The sequence below is a fragment of the Erythrolamprus reginae genome, chromosome 1 (assembly GCF_031021105.1).
Source record: "Erythrolamprus reginae isolate rEryReg1 chromosome 1, rEryReg1.hap1, whole genome shotgun sequence".
Lineage (NCBI taxonomy): Eukaryota > Metazoa > Chordata > Lepidosauria > Squamata > Dipsadidae > Erythrolamprus > Erythrolamprus reginae.
In genome coordinates, this window is record NC_091950.1 from 166,785,869 (window position 1) to 166,800,847 (window position 14,979).

The window sequence follows — 14,979 nt, forward strand, 5'->3', positions numbered from 1 at the left end:
CAATTCTGAGAATGAAATATGCAGAACCGATTGGAAAAAATTCTGATTGAAATATATGGGTCTATTAAAAGTTTTGTTTTAAAAAATCGCATTTGAACTGTTGGTATTGAACACTTGTTGTAAGAAGGATAAACAGGAGCTACATCACAAGATTGTAAAATGCATTATAATCAGTCCAGTCAGTGAATTTAAAAAAAACACCTGTATTTCAAGCACAATGCTATGTGTGTCTCTGTTGCATTCTACAACAGCTCTTGTAGAATAAATTGGCTTTATTGTGAGCTGTTGGATTCGGGGCCGTAACACTGTCTGAGAGGGTTACGTATCTCACAGTGAACCGGTCTCTTTTTCAGCTGCTTCCTGGCTTCCTTTGTAAAGGGGTTGCAGGTGTATCTCTCTGCCGTTGTGACTTTCTTAATCAAGGATTGCATTCTGTTCTTTCCCTCCTTTGAACAAAATAGACTGATCGTCATCCTCGGCCCTCGGATACTTTGATAAAGTTTCAGGAAAGTAATGTCCAGGGCAGGAATATTTTAGATGACTGTTTGCCTTTACGTGGTCTGTTTTATTTGTCTTCTGTTCTTTTGTTCTTTAGACTCCTGCCACGGTTGAGAGTTTAATTGCTTTAATGGAGGCCGTGCCTCTTTCTAACTGATTTATGCATAATGTATGGATTTGGATACTGGAAACAGTTTCATTACTTGAAGAAACTCACGATCCAGAACTACTGTTCATTCTCCGTAATTTCTAAGCATCAGTTTTTAACCACTCTTTAATAGCCTGGCTGCAGAATATAACCATCTGTCTCAGCAGATGCTGTTTCTTTCTTTTCCTGCTGAATGCTGTGTTTCTTTCTTGCCACTTGGTATGCCGAGGAGGAAGAGTGCAGCTAAAAATAGCAAGGTGCTTTGGAACCCAGGGTGAAATATGTTAGCAGTCAGTTTATATTGTCTTAGTTCTTCTCCCAGCATGGAGAATTGATTTTTACTTCGCCAGTGCGAAAGTGCCAGAAGACTCAAAATAGCTTTCGCCAGCTACACTGCAGTCCCTGAGAAACAGAAATAGCACAACTAGCAGAACACTGCAACTTCGGTGTACACATCTATTCCATGTTATTTGCAATTTGTGCCCAAGAATAATCTTCAGTTTTATTTTGCATAGTCCATTGCAGAAGTCCCTAACCCCAAGTCTGTAGACTGGCACTGGTCTGCAGCATGCCAGCAACCAGTCCATGCAAACAAGCAAAATCCCATCCACGGAATACCAGCAGCACATAAAACCACCACCACTCCTTCTGATCCGTGGAAAAACCGCAGAAAAACTTTTCTACGGTTCCTGGTGCCCAAAAGGTTGGCAGCCACTGGTCTGTTGGATTGCCAAATGCATTCCAATATGTAGTTTATTTAAAAAGAGGGACAGGAGAAATCTGATTTTAAGAAGTAGAGATTACAAAACTCTTATGCAGGATCAGATTGGCTTTAATAACTGAAATGGGACACCATCAGGAAGAATCACAGCTGCAGGCTATACTGGGAAGTGAAAAGGATACACCATTGTTGATGACTGTTATCCATTCAGTTGTGTCTGATTCTTGGCATAGTGTTTGGCTTTTTTAAACTTATGTATGTTTTTAATATATTTGCTATATTTATACTCATGATTGTAAGCCACCCGGAGTTATCTTGTAGTAAGATGAACAATCAATAAATTTAATAAACAAACAGATAAATAAATTTTGTGGAATACAATATTTACAGAATTAAGTGATCCCCATTTGTTCATAGCAAATATACTTTTCCCATAAAACATGACCTTTTATTCATAGAAACCCAAGGAGGGAGGGAGGGAGGGAGGGAGGGAGGAAGGAAGGGGGTTTGAGAAGAAGAGATAAATTGATAGGAGAGGAATTAGGAATTTTTTAAAAGGCTAGGTATCCCAGGTCAGTCCCTTATTCAGGAACCAAAGGTTGCCGATTAAAATTATTTCAAAGCATTATTCTTGTGTTGAACATTTCTGGTGATGAGAATAAAACTAAGACACCAGCTCTGCTCTCTTCCATTACCATCTTTGTTCCCTTTGGCAAAATGAAAGTAAATGTTGGGTAGTAGATTTAAAAATAATAATAATTGGAAACATCCTGCTCAACAGCTTAACCCAATGTCGAATTGTCCATATTTTCCCTCTCCTTGGCTTTTTCACCTTTTCTAATCCCTTTATTACAATTAGAATTGTTATAAACTTTGATTGATTGGCAGAAAATTCAGAGAAGATTGTCTGTTGGCGAAGAAATCCTCTTTTCACAAGAGAGCTTTGTTGCTTCCAACCTATACTCAGCTTAATCTTCATAATAAGTTATGTTTTGTTCCTTTACATGAACTGCAATAGGTTGGTTGGTTGACTAGCAAACGACCTGTGAATAATTTTCTAGTTGTTGTGTGGAAAGAGTGAAGCCTTTTTTGTAAAACTTTTCCATTCAATAATAAAACAGTGGTCTTCCAACTTAGTAGCTGTATATGTTTTTTCTTTGACTTGGATGAAGAACTCATGTTCAGTATGAAACAGTTTGATAATCTACTCAGCCTTCTTAGGTTGTTATATGTCAACCTTGACAGCTTTCTGATGTGTGGACTTCAACTCCCAGAATTCCCCAGCCAGCTAAGCTATCTGAAAACTACAAAGATCAAGAAACACTGGTTAAACAATTCAGAAAATCAAAACTGTTCAAATTCTGCCTCAAGAAATGTGATGTGTTTACATAACGTGATGGTTTCTTAACCTGGAGACTGCCTTTTAAATAATGTCAATGAATTTGGAGATTTTCAGATTTACTGAAGAGACTTCCCACTACAATTCTGAAAAACAATTAGAAGAAGGTGGAATGTGGGGGCCTAAACTGTAAAATATATTCATACTCCTTGTATGTTTAGAACTGTTTTGAGTCTTAGAAAAATGATTTATCTGTAGTCGGGCAAGCAAACAAATGCACATATGCACAAGCAGTTATATTGTGCCATGAATCAGAACTAACAAATTATGGTTTAATGAAGGTAAATGATAGTTATTTCTATTTATCAGGCATAATTAGAATAAAAGCTGCATGTTTACTGCTGTTAAGCAAATACGTTTAGTTTTGATCCAGTTGTCTGTATCAAAATAAAATACAAATGCATTTAGCTGAAAAATGTTACGGTTATTATTTGTTGGAAATCTTGGCAGCTGTTCACACTGTAGTTTGACTACCTGCTTTGTATTAATGGCTTAGCAGTTGCTGCCACAATCTGTTTTCTAGAGACCTTCACATGGCATCCTCCCCTTGGCTCTAGTGCAGGGGTCAGCAACCCATGGCTCTGGAGCCCCATGTGGCTCTTTCATCCCTCTGCTGTGGCTCCCTGTCACTCAAAATATGTGTCACAACTGCCAGTATGCGACACCGACCGACGCATAATTTATTAAGCTTTTTGACCCCTGGTAGGCAGATAGACAGACAGACAGATTATAGATAAATAGATAAATGATAGAGTGAGTTACCTTGAACAGGATCACCAACCCAACAGAAAATCTACAAGACAGTACAAGGGAGTAGACTAAAAAATGAAATATAGGAAGAGATGTTCCAAGCAACACTTCAAGATGGCACTTGTTATCTTAAATGGGGGAAAAGGAACTTTAATAAAATAGAGTTAAATTCAATTTATTTCTTCACAAAACAAGATTCTACAGATAAAACGTAACACAATGTTCCTAGCTAGATTTTATAATCTGTTTTCTAGAGATAGCTATGGCTACATGATGTATAGCATCTTTCTATCATGAAATGTTGTTTATATGTCTACATCAGGCTGGTAGATGGATTAGGTGGTTATGAATGGGAGCACAGCTAATATTTTGATCATTATCACGTAAATATTACTAAGTCATACATTATCTCTGTTGTTGTATGTGGCTTTTTTTCAAGTAATCCATAAAAAACTGGTGTAGTTATATTTAAATACTTGGGTATATAATTTTTTTCATGTTACCCTATCAGTCCTTGTCTTAAATGTATCCTAAATGTATACTTGCAGGTTACCAAGTTATGCCTAACCAGCAGCAAAACTACCAGGGTTTAGTTGGTGTCCAGCAGTCGCAAAACCAAAATCTAGTTGGAGGCCAACCCAACAACATTGGAAATCAGATTCAAGGAGTACTTGTTCCATATCCTCCCCTGCCATCTTATCAAGTAAGCCATGATAGCATTAAAATATAAGTAGCTATGCCGAATGCAGTTCTCAGAGCCTTTTTGTCACTTTTTCTAGTTCTGAAATTGAAAGAGATTATTCTATCCAGATGGAAATTCATATTTATGGCTATCCACATGCAATCTGTAGTGGGTCGTCATAGCTGCTGGAGTCTCATACTTTTGTGGATACTAGACTTCAATATTCTTTGGTTGCCTTGTATATTTCTTTTGCATGAATAATCTGCCATCGTGTACATTTCTGCTTACTGTTGATGATCCTGGCATACTCTTAATTCTTAGGTCTCCATGGCTCCAGTTTCCCAAGGACTGTCCCAACAAACATATCAGCAGCCAGTGGTTATTCCCAGTCAGTCAAATCAAGGACTCCCCACATCAGGAATGCCCGTTTACTATAGTGTCATTCCATCTGGACAGCAGAATAATTTAAGGTGAGTGTAATTCAATATTTTAGATTAGATCTTAGCGGGAGGTTGCTTTTTAATAAAAGATTGTGGTCAAAGAAGCCACAAGGAGAAACAGAATAACATACAAACCCATTTGAATTTGAGTAACGTGGTATGATTTAATCCTGGGGTTTTTTTAAAGCTCTTGCGTAGACTAAATCATTATTTCATGTCAATGTTTCTTCAGAAAGGATATCTTTAAGGAACAGGGGAAAAAAACATAGGTTTTAATTTTTAGAAATATAGAATGGGATGGAATGGCTTTTTAGTTTTCAGAAACATTTTCTCCCTGTATAAATGTTTAAACATAGAGGAAGCTCCTTTGGATGTTAAATTCCATATTTTGCACCATAGCATTTTGGTTTGTATCTTGATTTCTATCTTCATGTAATACTATTGGTCCATGTCCAGCAATTTATATTGTACTTCTTTCTTCTCTTCTGGGACGAGCAACTATGAATCCATTCTTCCCTTCCCTGTATGGGGTATGCATGGAAGCTGAAAGTGATATCACCCAATGAAGCAAAACATTTAAAGATTTTTGTAGAAATTATCAGCAAAAGAAGGGCATTAAGCCACCTCTATTGGTTGAAATGCATATATTTTGTTTTCTAAAATCCTTGGTGATACTGCTATCAGCTTCCAATGCACTCCTCAGTGGACACATGCTCTTATTTATTTTTAAAAGTTCATCTTCTGCACAGCATAAAGACCTTGACTGCTGCTTTTCTTTATATATAATACATGAGGTTCTGCCCTATTTCTCAGTGGATGCCCAAAATAGCCTCAGATAATGCCTTAAGCCTCTCTACAGTTGAGGAAAAATGAACTGGTAAACTGCACTGCCAAGCAGGTGAATGTGCTCCCCCCCCCCCCCCCCAAAAAAAAAAAAAAAGCTAGCTCAGGAATTCTGGAAGTTGAAGTTCACATGTCATAGAAGAGCCAACTTTGCCTATCCCTGACCAAGAGCAAGCGAATGTATTGGTGTTCCTTCCATTTGCTTCCACTTTACTTTCCATGTTAGTGGAATGACTGCAACAAAAAATCTGTCTATATTATATTATATTATATTATATTATATTATATTATATTACATTACATTACATTACATTACATTACATTACATTACATTACATTACATTACATTACATTATATTATTATACAGTGATCCCCCGCTCGTTACGAGGGTTCCGTTCCAGGACCCCCTGCAACGAGCGGGTTTTCGCGAAGTAGCGCTGCGGAAGTAAAAACACCATCTGCGCATGTGCAGATGGTGGTTTTTACTTCCGCAGCGCTAGTGAGGAGCCGAAGATTGGGGGCGGCGCGGCTGTTTTAAAACGTCGCCGCCGACATGGGGGGCTCGCTAGCACCCCCCTAACCCGGGTTGGGGGTTTGGGGGGGTGCTAGCGAGCCCCCCATGGTCGGTGGCGACGTTTTAAAACACCCGCACGGCTTTCCAATGAGTCCTGAAGACAAATGTCAAACTTCCGCGTTTGTCTTCGGGACTCATTGGAAAGCCGCGCGGGTGTTTTAAAACGTCCCCGCCGACATGGGGGGCTCGCTAGCACCCCCCTGAACCTCCAACCTGGATTTGGGGGTGTGCTAGCGAGCCCCCCATGTCGGCGGGGACGTTTTAAAACACCTGCGCGCCTTCCCAACTGAGCCCTCAAGCCAAGCGCCAAAGGCGAACTTCTGCGCTTGGCTTGAGGGCTCAGTTGGGAAGGCGCGCGGGTGTTTTAAAACGTCCCCGCCGACATGGGGGGCTCGCTAGCACACCCCCGAACCCCCAACCCGGGTTTGGGGGTGTGCTAGCGAGCCCCCCATGTCGGGGACGTTTTAAAACACCCGCGCGCCTTCCCAACTGAGCCCTCAAGCCAAGCGCCAAAGGCGAACTTCTGCTCTTGGCTTGAGGGCTCAGTTGGGAAGCGGCCCGAGCGAACGGCGTGGGCGGGAGAAGGGCGCGCGAGCCGCGGGCGCGCGGGCAGGCAGGCTGCGTACAAGCCGTTCGCTCGGGCCGCTTCCCAGCTGAGTACTCAGCTGGGAAGCGGCCCGAGCGAAGCGGCAGCAGCGAGGAGTTTGCGTGGGCGGTGGTGGGGAAACTCCTCGCTGATGCCGGCCAAGAGGGGGAAGACCTAGGGAAGCCGCCCAGCAGCTGATCTGCCCGGCGCCATCTACGCATGCGTGCCCATAGAAAAAAAAGAGCACGCATGCGCAGATGGTGTTCTGACTTCCGGGTTCAAAAATAGCAAATTACCCTGTTCGCAATGGTCGGGGACGCAATAACCGGGGGATCACTGTATTATATTTATTTTATTATATTATATTATATTATATTATATTATATTATATTATATTATATTATATTATATTATATTATATTATATTATATTATATTATATTATATTATATTATATTATATTATATGGCATCTCAGGTGGGACCTCTCGCTTGTCCGCATCCCAATACAAATGCATATTAAGACACAGTTTGTTCTTGGGCTGAGATTCTGATCTATTTGAAGACCCATAAAATTTAGATATACCATAAGACCCACCGGTGTATAAGACGCACACAAACAGATAATAAGAAAAAAAGGTTTTGTCCTCCACGGCCCCCGGGAGCACTCTGCAAGCCTCTCAATTTGTGTGCCCCATTTTTTGCAAAATGTGCGCACACCCTTTTGGCACCTGAGCCAAAAAAGGTTCGCCATCACTGGTATAAATCGTTCTAGTATTTCAGGCTTATAAAAACTAAATCATGCTGGAATACAAACCTTAGTTATAAATGTTTTTAGATTTATATAGAAGACAAAGTCCAGCCTCCAACCTCTCAACAAACAATTTAAAAATATCCCTCTAAATATCACACCATCAAGAATATAAGGTATATCTCTTTCATTCAAGATCAGGTAAATTTTGTTTATAAAATTGATGAAGATAACAAAATGCTCAACTTCATTCATAGTGGAAAAGTATACGTTTATTGATGCCAAGTGGCTATGGCTTAGCAAATTTAGATCTGAGAATTCCCACGCAAAGTATCCCTAAGTTATCCCTCTCTTTGTCCAAGCCCCCCCCCCCCCCCCGGTCAGTTCCAATAAAATTTAAAGATGTTTTTGTGGCCATGAGGTTTGGCGTCTCTTTGATGTGCAGCCACATTCCATTCCCAGGCCAGGTAACCTTCCTTGACTCTTTTGATGTCTCTAGCCTCCACATAAGATGGGTTCTGTTTCCTGTCTTCCTCCCTTCTGACAGCATCTTCCCCCACTCCCCCATAATTCATAGCAGACTAGCATCAATGCAAAGCCAGAGCTGAAGGAAGGAGATGGAAGTTCTGACAAGTACATATTCCTGCATAAATATTTAAAGCTCATTGACTTCATTCCTGTTCCTTAATAGTATGCTCGCTAACTTTTAATAATGAAATAAATATGGGAAATTTACTTCCGTGGTTGATCTTAACTATAAAATATTGATTAATGTGCTCTTAATCTCATAGTCTGTACTGACAAGTATAGAACAGTATTAGTTGGGGGGTGAGGAAATAGGCTTCATTACCTACCTACCTACCTACCTACCTATCTATCCATCCATCCTGAAAAATTCCTAATCATATGTGCTTGGTTTGTTCTAGTAGTTAAGGTCTAGTGCGGTGGTTCCCAAATTTTTTCAGCCCCCTTGGTGCTACAAACTCATCCTCACCCCCCCCCCCCCACTCCCCTCAGGTGGACACGGCTTGGTGGTCAGGTAACTAAGTAGGCAGAGTACCTATGAAACTGCCTTCTGCCGCACGAATCGCAGCGGCCGTTTAGGTACCACAGGGTTGGTCTCTGGGTCCTGTAAACAAAACAATGCCGTCTGGCGGGACCCAGGGGAAGAGCCTTCTCTGTGGCGGCCCCCAGAGATTCGAACTGCCCCTACCCTCCTCGCCTTCCGTAAAATGTTGAAAACTCACCTTTGCCGCCAGGCGTGGGGGGATTAATCTCCCCCCTCCTTTTTTCGCTGACCTTTATTATGTTGATGTTCAGTCGGACTGAGTGTATATGATTGTGTAACAGATAAGTTTTTATAACAATGTATTTTAAATTAATTTTTTAAAGTTTTTAACATTAGATTTGTATTTATATTGTGTTGCTGTTATGTTGTGAGCCGCCCCGAGTCTTTGGAGAGGGGCGGCATACAAATCTAATTAATAATAATAATAATAATAATAATAATAATAATAATAATAATAATAGCCAATTTGTAAAATGTGAAACTCACTTAACAATGCTCTTGCTTAGCAAACAAAATGTTAGGCTCAATTGTAGTCACAAGTTGGAGAAGTTTGATTGAACTTGCAAGATGTTTTCTTTTATAATGGGCTTCTCTGGTCACAATGCCAAGGAATGAGACGGAGCTACAAGTGTTAGGTAGGACGCCTGTCTTGCAGCCCGCCCAGCCTCTACTCTGCTCCGATCCACTCCTCTCCACCCCACCCGACCCATTAACCCCAAACTGCATCTCACCATGAGATGTCATTTTACCAACCAATCCTTAAAAAGGCTGTGTATTTTGTAAGCTTTTTTCCCTAAAGGAACCAGTCGACAGACACACAGAGCTGTTAACTCCAGTAAGACGCTCATGTCACAGCCCGCTCAGCCTTCCACCAGGAATAGAGTGGCAGGATAAAACAGTGAGCGGGTGATTTGGTGGGCATGGATGGCAGCGCAGGGATAGGACCACCGAACCACCTGCCCCCCGGCCCCTCTTACCACCCCCGTGCCACCACCCTTTCCTCTTAGTGCCCCCCTAAGTCATCCCAGTGCCCCCCAGGGGGCGATACTGCCCACTTTGGGAACCACTAGTCTAGTGATTAAGGAATCAGGAAAGCAGAAGATTGTGAGTTCTAGTACTGTTTTAAATATGAAAGCCATCTGGGTGACTTCAAGCCAGTCGCTGTCTCTCAGCCCAGGAAGACTTTGGGTCCAAGCACTCTCTCAGTCCAGGATGTCAGAATTGGGCAACAAGATAATTGGTCAGTTCCTGGATCAACTCTTGGTTAATCAGTAAAAAAAGCAGACCCTGCACTTGTAGGAAAATACTAGGAAGAAAAATTGTGCTTGGTTTGTAATAGCATATAGCAAATATAGATCCAGATTGTGATTAAGTGCACCTTATTCAATAACTTTGACAAAATCATATTTCATTATTGACTGCATTATTTCCTTTTGTGCTATCATGTAGAAGGTTGTAATTTGCACAGCGAAGTTTGCAGCTCCCTCGGGAGAAAATGGGAAGGCAGATGTAGTCTCAAAAAATCTGTATATACCAATTCGACTTCAGAGGAATTTAAGAGTATATTTAAAAGTATATGCAATTTCAGCCTGCATTTGAAATTTTAATCGGTATATGATTCAAACAAAGTACTATATTTTTCAGTGTATAAGATGCACCCCCCCCAAAGTGACTGAAAATTTGAGTATGTTTTATACTCAGAATGTAGCCTTTTTAAAGCTTTTTTTCCAGCTCTAACGAGGTGCTAATGCAATATAAGAGATCTTCCCTTTGCCTGCTTTTTTCATTGTTTCTCTCTCTGAAGAGAGAGAGAGAGAGGTGTTTTAGAGCAGTGTTTCCCAACCTTTTTTGATCCGCGGCACATTATTCATATTTTCAAAATCCTGGGGAACATTGAAGGAGGGGGGGGGGGCGCTAAAGAAAAGTTTGGACAAAAAACCTCTCTCTTCCTCCCTTTCGCTCTATTTCTCCCTCTTTCTCTCTTTTCCTTCCTTCCCTTCTTTCTCTCTCTCCATCCCTCTTTCTTTCTTCCTCTCTTTTTTGCTCTCTTTCTCTCTCCCTCCTTCACTTCCTCTATGTTTTTCTCTCTCCCTTGCTCTCTCTCTCTCTCTGTGTCTCTTGCTATCTCTTTCTTGCTTTTTTTCTCTCTTTCTTGCTCTCTCTCTCTTTCACTGTCTCTTGCTATATGTCCTCTTTCTTTCTCTTTGCCTCTCTTGCTATCTCTTTCTTTCTCTCTTTCTCTCTCTCTTTTTCTCTTGCTATGTCTCTCTTTTTCTCTCTTTCTGCCTCTCTTGCTATGTCTCTCTTTCTCTCTCTCTTTCTCTATCTCTATCTCTCGTTCTCTGCCTCTCTTGCTGTCTCTCTTTCTCGCTCTGTCTCTCTCTCTCTCTGCCTCTCTTGCTGTCTCTTTCTCGCTCTGTCTCTCTTTCTCTGCCTCTCTTGCTATGTCTCTTTCTCCCTCTCTCTCTCTCTGCCTCTCTTATATGTCTCTCTTTCTTTCTCTCTCTCTCAGCTGACTGCAAGCGGGAGCCCTGACGGCGGCAGCTGGACGTGCTGCTGGACGCCGTATATGCCAGGCCCGCAGCGCTAGCATGTACGGCGTCCAGCAGCACGTCCAACTGCCACCGTCAGGGCTCCCGCTTGCAGTCAGCTGAGAGAGCGAGAGAGAGAGAGCTCCCTCTCACCACCGCCATCTCTCCGCGACTGCCTGCGGCCGCTGCAGCCACACACCCCACTCCCACCGCCACTGCCCTCCCGCCGGGCCCCAAAGGACACTTGCCGCCGACGCCAGAGAAGCTCCAGCTGGGCGGGGCGCTGCCGGTGCCTCCGATCTGGGGCTCCCACTCGCAGCTGTCCCTCGGCTCCTGCCTGATGCCGTGGTTTTCGGCGCTCTCCTGCTGGGCCCCAAAGAAGGAAGGCGAGAAAAAGGCGCGAAGAATGAAGCTCTCCTTCTTCCTGCCTTCCTTCTTTGGGGCCCAGCAGGAGAGCGCCGAAAACCGCGGCATCGAGCAGGAGCCAGGGGACAGCTGCGAGCGGGAGCTCCAGGTCGGCACCGGCAGCGCCCCGCCCAGCTGGAGCTTCCCTAGGAGCTTCGCGGCACACCTGGCCGTGTCTCGCGGCACACTAGTGTGCCGCGGCACACCGGTTGGGAAACGCTGTTTTAGAGGATAAAAAGAGGATAAAGAGCAAACATTTGCACTCAAAACCAGCATACTAATGTGCCAGAGGCTGACCAAACTAAGGACTAGCCAGATGAATACTTGGTAGGCAGATTATTTATTTATTTATTTATTTATTTATTTATTTATTTATTTAATTTTATTTTATTTTATTTTATTTTATTTTATTTTATTTTATTTTATTTTATTTTATTTTATTTTATTTTATTTTATTTTATTTTATTTTATTTTATTTTATTTATTTATTTATTTTATTTGATTTGATTTCTATGCCGCCCCCTCTCCGTAGACTCGGGGCAGCTAACAACAATAATGAAACAACATATAACAAATCTAATATTTAAAATAATTAAAAGACCCTTATTTAAAAAAATCGAACATACACACAAACATACCATGCATAAATTGTATAGGCCTAGGGGGAAGGGAAGCGACAGAGGTGGGTTTTAAGAAGCTTACGAAAGGCGAGGAGGGTGGGGGAAATTCTGATCTCTGGGGAGAGTTGGTTTTTCCTATTTTCCTTCCCCAAAACTAAGATGCGTCTTATACTCTAGTGCGTCTTATACTTCGAAAAATACGCTATCTTTTATTATTGATTACCTGTTGTTTTGTTTTCATGAAATCACTTCCTTACCCTGTTCTGTAGATAATCCCTTGGTTTTCTGATTTCAAATACAGTATATTGATTTTGCTCAAACTAATGAAAGACTCTCTAACAACAAAATGATATATTGGATCATGTGTTATTTGGACATCGAAGCTAGGACAGCAATTTTCATTTATTAAGCTTTCTTGGGGCAAGGCTGGCCTCTAGAAAAGGTCATCGGATACATTTCTGAACCAGCATGCAGGCTAATACTGAGGCCAGGAGGTGGCAATTGTTTCTTGTACAGAAATGCAAGCGAAAAGGTGCAGAAAATGGACGAATGCAGGAACCATTGGCAGAACCCTTATGAAATAATACAAAGGACAACTCAGTTGTAGGAAAAGAATAAGCATGAAAAATAAATTTAAAATAAGCCTGCTTTGATTCTATGTAATTGAAGAGCGGGTAGGGGAAAACCTTTAATGTTTTATCATGATCTCCTATCATAATAGAGTTCTAGTAGTCCTTATGGTATCTATTCCCTGATCTGAGTAATACTCGGAGGTCCTCTTCCCTTATTGACACGGAAGTAACTCTTCCATATAAAAATGGAGATTATGAATGTCTGGATGTATTTAAATAATGTAATTTAATACATTTAAATTTCAAATGGCTGGATCTATTAGACTATTTTAAGGACCAATGTTCTATGGTCCTGTGCAAATGGAGATATGGCAATAGATGTTGAAAAACAAATTGAATAGAGGAGTTCAGAAGGAAAGGAAGGAGGGTTTTTTTGGTGGTCGTGGGTGAAATGCAATAGCCCATCTTGGTCTTTCTGTAGGAGAAGATTAAAACAGCCTGAAGTCATTGTGAGCCAAACGTAAACTTTCAGTGGGATTATACTCATTCTTGCCTACTGGATATTTCTGTATTGTTTGTTTTTCAACTTTTAGGATGACCTTGATGTTTGTATGCCTTACATTGGTTATGACTACTATTATTATCATTTAACAACTCACTGATATATTAAATTAACTTCAGTCTTTAAAGCCTTGTCATCTTTACAAAGGTCGCTCTTTGAATAATGTACCAAAAAGTTAGAAAAACAAAAATAACTGTCTGTCTAGTTATCTAACTGTTAAATAAATAAATAAATAAATAAATAAATAAATAAATAAATACTTTATTGTCATTGTACTGTATACTGTGTATACGCATACAACGAAAGTCATGTGACACTAGAGACCAGTCCCAACACACATAACAATCCAAATAAAGTAAAATAAAATAAAATATTTTAAAAAGTGCCCCACCCATCACAAATTGCCCACCCTGAACCACCTAAACATCTACACAACAGATCAAGTCTAATGTATTCCTTTAAGATTTATTAAGATACAAAGTAAAGATAATTTATTCTTTCTACAGTCTATTTAATTATAAAGTAATCAAATACCCGTTAATTTAGGAAAGGGAAATAACTTGGAACATATTCTCAGCCTTCAGTTGAAAGCAAATTTGTTCATCTGTTTCCTAAGAGACCGAAAGATAATTAAGCTAGAACAATCTATTATTGACATTTACTATTTTATAAGAAAAGGAGGTCATAAGAAACGATACAACCATTCATTTTAATTTCTGGAGTGCATGAAGTCTGCTTTTGTGTAAATCCCGATTAAGCTTGCAACTTTAATCAGTTTAAAGCATTATGGATGAAATGAACGTTGGGATTTAATATGCTTCTATTGTTCTTTTCTTCTTCTCTCTCCCCCCGCCCCTTCCAATCTCCCACAGCTCTTCAGTAGCATATCTTCAACCTCCAGGGTCAGAGCAGATACAGTTTCCTCGAACAACATCACCTTGTAATTCCCAACAGCTCCAAGGACAACAGTGTGCAGGTGTGAAAATAGAACACTAACAAATTAGTCCATTCATCTTCGCTTAATTAGAAAAAGATCATTTTTGTACCAGTGCCTTATGGCAAAGTATTAGAAGTGAGTCATTTTGATGCAGGGATTCAAGTGCTGCATTATAAACTGAATTCTAGCCCTCCCTTAGGTATGAAAGGAGGCTTGTTATTCCATCTCAGTCCAGCCTATCTCGCTGGGCTCCAGGGGTAAAATTGGGAATATTATGTATATTAAGTTGTATATTATGTATACTGAATAAACACAGGATATAAATCTAATGATAAAGGAGGAACTGAGAGCGTATTGGATTTAAATGCTGTACACGTGGGCTTAAAATTTGCTTAATTTTAAGTACACAATACAAAAGTATCACATCTATTCCTGCATACTAAAAAAAAAAGGTTCTTGCAAGTGTCAGGGGATTTGTCAGTATAATTGATAACTGACTGTAGAAGTGGGCTTGAAAACATCTACTGATAGTATCTGAAAACAGCAAGAACAGATGATTCAGTATGAGGTGAGGTAAAACCTGACTACAGTCTGAAGACACTAACTGTCAAACTAAAGCTTAATTAAATTTTATTTATTTTATTTATTTATTTTATTTTTATTTATTTTATTTATTTTATTTATTTTATTTATTTTATTTATTTTATTTATTTTATTTATTTTATTTATTTTATTTATTTTATTTATTTTATTTATTTTATTTATTTTATTTTATGATTTTATTTTATTTTTATTTTATTTTATGATTTTTATTTTATGACTTTTATTTTATTTTATTATTATTATTGTTTTGTTTATTTTATTTATTTATTTATTTATTTTATTTTATTTT

The 14,979-nt window shown here is 39.9% G+C and overlaps 1 protein-coding gene across 8 annotated transcripts in view; it reads left to right on the forward strand.

Moving 5' to 3' along the window:
• The window catches only part of R3HDM1 (R3H domain containing 1), a 64,379-nt gene that overhangs the window by 40,928 nt on the left and 8,472 nt on the right, over nucleotides 1–14,979 (forward strand). For all 8 annotated transcript variants that reach the window (XM_070731402.1, XM_070731373.1, XM_070731385.1 and 5 more), the window contains 3 exons: nucleotides 4,065–4,219; nucleotides 4,520–4,668; nucleotides 14,023–14,126. In XM_070731402.1, coding sequence (XP_070587503.1) covers nucleotides 4,065–4,219; nucleotides 4,520–4,668; nucleotides 14,023–14,126 — 408 coding nt within the window. The remainder of the gene's footprint in view (nucleotides 1–4,064; nucleotides 4,220–4,519; nucleotides 4,669–14,022; nucleotides 14,127–14,979) is intronic.